The following is a 7,257-nucleotide window of genomic DNA, read 5'->3' as shown; positions in this document are numbered from 1 at the left end:
AGGAGAGGATGCACTGCATGTTGGCATCTGAGATTATTAAAATGCTCCCGTTGTTGTGCATTACATTAATTGCGTTGAGGTGCATTTTATTCGTCCTGTATACGTCACCGTCATACCATAATTTCCCACAGTAGCGCTACTGTAGCATGTTGGATCCTGTTTAGCTGATGTCCCACTGACCATCAACCATCGTAAAGCTACGAATATCTTCAGAGAGTGAAATACTACGGTAGAGTATCTTGTTCTTACCGTGCGTGGAGAAAAACACTCACGCCAATTAGAAGTCTGCTGTTCCATTCGGCAATCAATTTTCGCTATTTTCACATCAGTGTACAAGATCTACTACTACAATAGTTTGAATTTCTCTTGAAGCATGTATTGGAATATTTCAAAACTTATGGAAATACGATGACAGATGCCGGTGACGGCGCAGCAGCTCCATTGATTGTTTGATGCGCAGTTGGGAAAGATAGGCACGTTAAAATTTCGCTTCGTGACGGAAACCTAGCCCGCCGCCGCCCCAGCCGCCCCCGACGAACACTACAAATATCATCCTGCACCATTCTTTACCGCCCTCGCCTTGCCCAATGTGCCCTCCCGCAACCGCCCGGCTGCACAGCGCGCCCGCCGCTGTCGCCCTCGCACTGGAGGGCCTTGCGGGCACGCGTGCGTCGGGCTGCGTCACCGCCACTTTCACCGCCACGGTCCCCGCCTCACCCGTCGCGCGCTCCGCTCCCCCGCACCGCGCTTCTTCCGCACGTCGCCACGCCCCCGCCTCTCCCGTTTTGATACAGCGGGCGCTTACGGTATTCCCGTAAGCGCCCGCCGCACTTTCAGATACCGGCACGTAATGACATGTCGAATACAGTCACTCGTGTATCAAGGAGGAGTTCTAATTGTCATCTGGCAATGTGATGAGGGATTGCCCGACTTCTGGTCTGGACTTGCCAAATGATTTCGCGCAAGTAACAGCAATATCATCTGGGGCATGTAAGGCTAGCAGCAGTGCACTACGAGTCCGCGGTCCCGCATTTCACACATCGCTGCTCCTCGCAAAAGGTTCACTGTTGCTATGCCACGTTCAGCAGCATCTGCATCTCTCTCTATCCTCGATGAGGGTTTGAAGAAAATGATATGCTGGGAGCAACAACTGGTCGGCGACAATATCTCCTAGCACTTTCGTCAGACACTTCCCAACAAGTCGTACCACCGGTGGTGGGAGATTTTGATAAGCACCTGTCCCTGCTTGCAGCATCCTGTGCCAGATTTGAGAGGCACTGGCTCGAGTTACAAAAATAATCTCGTTCCCATATCTAATGACGAGGCTACAGCAAAAACAGCATTTGGGAGGTTTGAAGGTTTGTCCGTTCGTGGTTCCGAATGCGATGTCGCAGAGGCTGCCGCATCCCTCCTTTACGCTCTCTCGCTTGGCACTCCAAGATACCATGATATTTAAAACTGGGGAACGGGATATATTCTTGTCACTCGAGCCAGTGCCTCAAGTATTGCTGCTCCATCTCGTGGAGAGGACTCGTCAGATTGAACCCCTCGAGTCCCCAACATCTGAGACTCTTTTTGCTCTACATCGAAAAGAGCACAGAGCAGTATCTTGACGTTCATAGGTGGCTTTCCATGGCCGTTAATCGAAGCAGGTGACAGAAACTGGAATGGAACCGATGAATGCTCGCCTTTTGCATCATCTACAAGCACACTACACGTCAACAAAATCAAAAATATAGATCTTCCTGAAAAATAGACAGTGGAAGTGAATTCATTCTGTTACGCATCGTACCCCATTGGAAGACCACCTCAGCAGTTTGTACCAAGCACTCAGCCAGCATTGGTGCCATTTTGTTCAAAACGAATCTCAGTAGCACAGCCGCGGAGGCAAAGCGAGCTTCTGCAGCAGAGGTATCTTCTAAGCCCATGTCTTCTTCGTCGTCGGGAACGTGAATGTTAGCTCCCGGTTCGTTTTCAAGCAAACTCTTCATCCAGAGCTTTTTGGAGTGCATCACGACCTGTTCGATCTGTGGTGCCAGACGATGCTCCGCCGACTTGATGTCATCGTCGGCCTGGAGCGAAATTTTCGCCCAAGTCTCCAACAACACGTCTGCAACGTCATCGCTAGAAACATCCTCTTCATCAGCTTCAAGAGAGGCCAAGTTTTATGGCCGCCGCATGCAGCATTTGACACGTATCCTTGGCAGATTCGTTGTTAGAGACTTAGGCGAATATTTCGCTCTAGGCCGACGATGGCGTCAGCGGCATAGTCGCAAGCTGTCAACAGTTTTGAGACTTCGCGGCATAGTCGCAAAATTGTTGGCAGCTGCTCGATGATTTCATACTATTCTCTTCCAGTAAACGCTCTAAAAGCCACCGCCTCTAGAGACTTTTCGCCACATGTAGCTTCAGCATACAAGTCCTCGGGGGCGTCCCCACATGGATTGGCCTGGATCTTCGCTAAATCCGTCGCCAACACTCAACACGGTATCCTAGGCGGGTAGCAATCGAGCGTGATATTCTGGAGGTTTCATCGCTGGGTGTCCTGGGACGGTGATGACGACTGATATTGAGGCCAAGGCAGCCTTTGGTAAGCCGATGAGAGTCCTTGTAGAGTGGCAAAGTGGACACGAGCCTGAACGTGAACCTGGCGTTGCTAAGTTCACGATCAGGCTCCTGTGTATTTGCCACAGACTCCCCTATTCATGGCAATCTATGGGAGAGTAAATGCAATGCGTAGTGTAATATTTTTCTCTCTACGCGGAACTTCCGCCTTTCGGTGCTCTGGCACCCAGAAGGAAAGAGGGTAGGAGAGTAAAAGCCACATCAACTTGGCCCGTAGCTACCAGCTACAAAGATGAAAACGTGAGCTTACTTAGCATCTGCACTGCACGGTTTGCCCCGGTCACGCCGGCTAACTCGACTACGTTTCGCTAGAATACGCTACCACATTTCATGTAGAAAGCTTGGCGTCTATTCATGGTATGGTGGCCTACGCTTTTAAACCGTGAACCTGAAACAGTTTTGTACGCATTACACAGCCATTATCCCCGCGTAGAAAACACTGCCGTATCGAACTACACAACATGCCGCTGTCGCATCCCTGCACCTAGAATAGCGGCGGCACGGTGCGGCAAACCCTCTTATTCGTGCGCCTGACGGCTGACAAGAACCTTCTCTGCGGGCGGGTGACCCTGCTCCACAGCTGCGCCCCTCCGCACAGCGAAACGTCGAAGGACTCTCTCGGGCATGAGCTTCGATTGACGCGCACGTTGCCCAGCGTGAACAAGTACCTCGCGCCCACGTTGAGGATCGTGCCGCACAGCGCAGAGTTGACCAGCGTCTGCACGTAAATGATGTTGTCCTCCGCGGGAGCGCCCAGGAACCGCGCCGTCACCTTGACGATGTACGTGATCTTGCCATTCCGCTGGTCCTCGAACGGGTCGCACGTGCCCGGGCAGTTGTCCGTCCGCGCCAGTACCGTGCCGACGTAGATCGTGCTCGACCTGCACACGCCCTGCTCGAAGGTGGAGCGCAAGCACGAGCACGACAGAGAGAGCGTGGCTAGCAGAGACAGAAGCGAGAACTTGAGAATGTTGCACAACATTTTTGCTGGTTGGTGAACTTCCGTCAAGTGGGTCGGGAGTCGAGAGAAGGGGGCGAGCCGCGCGCTATATACTGCACTGTAACGCGGGGGTTCCCAAGAGGGAAACGTCCCAAAACCCAGGAGTATCTACGGATGAGGACGTTTCATGGGTAGTGTCCGACCAAGTGCATGTACCCGCAATCTGCGTTCACGTCTGCTTTCGTTTTCAGCGCGGCAGCAATGAAAATGACATCTTTGAATTGAAGTCGCGTCGGTCAAACTTTTCCGTGTGCTGGCATATTCACACCGGGTGCCCCGCGTCCCGAAGGACATGGGGGAGGGGGGACCCCTGCGCCTGGAGATACGGCGAGATGAAGCACGCGGTTTGCAAGCGGCGGGATGGCGTGGAGCAGCTGTTGACAGCTGGGCAGGCCAATAGCCGCTACTGCGCTGACATCAGCGCAGTACCCCACACTTGTCAACCGGGAGTGCGATAGGGATGCGCCGTGATATGACTGATATGCACTCCGCCCGGTGCAATATCGCGGTATTGCACTGGGTTGGGTGCAATATGGTGATATTGCACTGCACTGAATGCACTGCTTCGCATGGAATGTACCCTTGGTAGTGCATTCCGTGCCAGGCAGTTTTTTGATGCTTTATTGCTGTCGCACTCCCTGTTGACAAGCACGTTGTCCACCACGCCCTCGTGCGAATATTCCGCACTCAAGGCCGGTGGACAACCCACACGTACCGGCTATTGCAACGCAGTAGCGGCTATTGCCCTGCCAAGGCGCGAACCGCGAGCTGCAGAACCAGGCGATGAGGCGAAGGCTACGTGCCATCATGGAAGCGGGAGAGGCGCGCGTGGACGAGCTCCCGGCGCAGTTGTGCCGCAAGGTGTCGCCGGTGTGTGCCCCTATCTCCTGCAGCTCCGGGCCGCGCTGCGATCTCCGCAGACCAAGCCTTCGCGATGGCGATCTCCGCATCGGAGGAACGACCGTGGCAGAGGGGGAGGTGTTCGGGCCGTGGCAAGTGAGAGGAGGAGGCATGGCGATGCGGTTTGCAATTTCTCGCGGCGCAGCGACAGGCCGCGTACGGATTTTGCCAAGCGACCTTCACATGACGCGGCGGCATGGCATGACGGGAGGGGGGGAGGCGCCTCGCTGAGACGAGGTTTCTTTGAGGGCAGACTCAAGATAGGCAGTGCTGCCCAGTATGACGTTTTGCTTGGAGTTCATGACTGCCGGCAGGTGACTTTTTATGAGGACGCGCAGAGAAGGGCGTGCGAGGGATGTGCGCGGACATGGTGAGATAGTTGCGAGCTGGCGCTACTGCAACGTGGACACCGCAGCCCCACCCTTCGACGGGCTCCACCCGCTCTCCCCGTAGGTTTGTCGCGTAACGGAAGCCGGACGGGCAGTTACAGTCCTGTCTCGGCGAGATACGGCGGTCCCGCGTAACGTGTAGGCTACGTGACAGTCGGCGCCTGCCGGAGGGGATGGGGGCCGCCCGCGGCTTGACCGAGCGGAGCACTGTACATAAAGATATACTTTACCTGCAGTATGTGAGAGATCAGCGGCCCTCAGCAGCTCATCTGCTGTACATTGGAGATCCTGCAAAAGTTCAAGCGAGTGCTAAAGCTCTACTCGTGTAGGCGAGTTGAAGAGTGCGGTGTTCCGCTGTCCTCATATGCTCGTGTAATGCGATGTCCACCCCCTGTGCTCCACATCTTTCTGGTGACGTACGCAGTCCGATAGCTCGGCGTATTGGGCAATTATGGGGCCCTGAAGTTTTACCTCACCTCTCGGTGCTGCGGGAAAAGAAGCTTCGGCCGTCCTTCCACTCTGAGGTGCCTTTGCTTCACTCTGATCCCAAAACAGTATTATTCAAGCGTTCGACTTCCTATGTGTTCCATTGCGTGGCATGGACGGTTGTAGAGGTGCCCCAGGAGAAGTGATATGATGACGTACATAGGATGAGACTCCTGAGGCAGCGATGCTCTCGACAGGCGAACTCAATACAGTACAGCATCTTCCTGTCCTCATCCTATGACTATCGATCACAGTACAGTATTGGCTTCCGCTTTAAGGTTCACATGGGAATGGTACAGTCCACCTCTCTTGTGGTCGTCTTGTCCTCATAAGAGGTCTCGGGGTCTTCAAGAGAGACATCTCTACCCTGAGCTTCATCTTTACCCTGAGCAACCTTTCCGCCGAACCCCCCCCCCCCCCCCCCCCCCCCAATCTTCCGCCCCAACCATGCGTTTCTCCACCGTCGTTCTCCTGACGCTTTCCGTCCTGACGACCATCTCTCCCACCCTCGCCTGCTCGTGCGCCCCCCCGCCGACGTTCCAGAAGGTGTACTGCGACTCGCCCGTGTCCTTCCGGGGCACAGTGCTGGCGCGCACGGACAACTGCCCCGGCCGGTGCGACCAGATTGCTGACCAGTTTGACGGCGAGATCGTCTTCATCGTGCGCGTGGACCGGCACTTCAGTGGCCCGAGTGTCGAGGACGGTATCGCGTACCTGCGCACCGCTGTCAACGGCGGCCTCTGCGGCATCGAGCTCACCGTTGGCACGCAGTATATGTTCAACTTGAGAAGCCCGCAGAACAGGGAGGGGCAGTGCCCGAGCACGGTGTATGATATTGGGCTCTGCAGCTTTCCCGTCACTTGGAAGTCGCTTTCTAGAGAGTTGAGGAGGTTTGTTGTCAGGGACGCGAGGACGATGGGCGCGCTTTGCAAGAGTCTTTGAGGAGCGCGTTCCCGGTTTATAAGTGAGGCTGTCTCAATGTGGTTGGGGAATGCCAAATGCTGAGTGATGTTGTAGTCCACAGAGATGGGTCATGTTGCAATTATCTGTTTGAATCGTCCAGATGTTAGATCAGGACAGGCAGCGCCTCCGCTCTGGAGGTCGTTGCCTTGCTGCATGATGCAAGTTAGAGCAGTGGTTAGAGTGTACAAAGTTATCTGTATCACATGATATTAGCTGAGTTCTTTGGTAGGGTCAGGGAATGAGGCTGCGAAATGGCAAGAGTCGGCTGTTTGGTCATCCGACGTCAGTAAAAGATTGCTTCAATTTGAATTTCGTCACGACTTCGTGTCCATTTGAATAGTACGAGTTGCAATGTACACAGTAGTACATACCTGACACGCGGTCTCAGTTGTCGAAGTGAAGCAGAAGCACAGTAATCGTCTGCTCAGCGCGTTTGTACATACCGGGATGGACGTGCTTTGTGACACAAGGGAATGCAGTCATCTGGGAATGCACTGCCGAGGATGACGGTATTAGAGTCTTGTATCCCTTTTCTCGAGGTATGTGAAAAAGTGCACTGAAGGATAGAAGCGGTGCTTCCTACCAGTAATTTTATTCTCCCAACCACAGTGATTCGCAGTTACATGAAAACCTCCCCATGCAAACAGTGAAGTCATCTAGTCTGACTGAAATGCATATCACGAAACAGCTTCCCTTCCAAAAGCAAAGACACGAGTCTAAGTCTCCTGCAAAGTGACTGCATCGTATTCGATTCTTTCTTGGCAAACCTCTGTAGTTACCATGAAAGCGACGCGCATCTGACAAAATGCCGTAAAGCTCCATTTCAGGCTGCTCCGGGCATCGTTGCGGCCCATGTGCTTTCCCGATATCCCGCTCATTGTCCTCGTCTCCCGC

General features: G+C 54.0%; 5 protein-coding genes; 3 read left to right on the top strand and 2 right to left on the bottom strand.

Annotated features, from left to right (window-relative positions):
• Positions 1–587: 587 nt before the first annotated feature.
• Positions 588–818, top strand: CHC_T00003294001 (hypothetical protein). Its single transcript, XM_005714355.1, has one exon. The coding sequence runs from the start codon at positions 588–590 to the stop codon at positions 816–818; it is 231 nt and encodes a 76-aa protein (XP_005714412.1).
• A 285-nt stretch (positions 819–1,103) lies between these two features.
• Positions 1,104–1,676, bottom strand: CHC_T00003293001 (hypothetical protein). XM_005714354.1 is given in 3 exon segments: positions 1,104–1,256; positions 1,492–1,563; positions 1,564–1,676. 2 exon segments carry the CDS (start codon positions 1,561–1,563, stop codon positions 1,104–1,106), a joined length of 225 nt encoding a protein of 74 aa, XP_005714411.1. The 5' UTR covers positions 1,564–1,676.
• An 81-nt stretch (positions 1,677–1,757) lies between these two features.
• CHC_T00003292001 (hypothetical protein) lies at positions 1,758–2,378 on the top strand. XM_005714353.1 is given in 4 exon segments: positions 1,758–1,953; positions 1,954–2,049; positions 2,246–2,293; positions 2,294–2,378. 2 exon segments carry the CDS (start codon positions 1,954–1,956, stop codon positions 2,291–2,293), a joined length of 144 nt encoding a protein of 47 aa, XP_005714410.1. The 5' UTR covers positions 1,758–1,953; the 3' UTR covers positions 2,294–2,378.
• A 236-nt stretch (positions 2,379–2,614) lies between these two features.
• Positions 2,615–3,607, bottom strand: CHC_T00003291001 (hypothetical protein). XM_005714352.1 is given in 2 exon segments: positions 2,615–3,109; positions 3,110–3,607. The coding sequence occupies 1 exon segment, from the start codon at positions 3,605–3,607 to the stop codon at positions 3,110–3,112; it is 498 nt and encodes a 165-aa protein (XP_005714409.1). The 3' UTR covers positions 2,615–3,109.
• A 2,240-nt stretch (positions 3,608–5,847) lies between these two features.
• CHC_T00003290001 (hypothetical protein) lies at positions 5,848–6,675 on the top strand. XM_005714351.1 is given in 2 exon segments: positions 5,848–6,342; positions 6,343–6,675. 1 exon segment carries the CDS (start codon positions 5,848–5,850, stop codon positions 6,340–6,342), a length of 495 nt encoding a protein of 164 aa, XP_005714408.1. The 3' UTR covers positions 6,343–6,675.
• The last annotated feature ends 582 nt before the right edge of the window (positions 6,676–7,257 follow it).

Source organism: Chondrus crispus, genomic scaffold (assembly GCF_000350225.1).
Source record: "Chondrus crispus Stackhouse genomic scaffold, scaffold_184, whole genome shotgun sequence".
NCBI classification, from domain to species: Eukaryota; Rhodophyta; class Florideophyceae; order Gigartinales; family Gigartinaceae; genus Chondrus; species Chondrus crispus.
The sequence above is the reverse complement of the archived record's forward strand: the minus strand, read 5'-3'. Positions and strand labels throughout refer to the sequence as shown.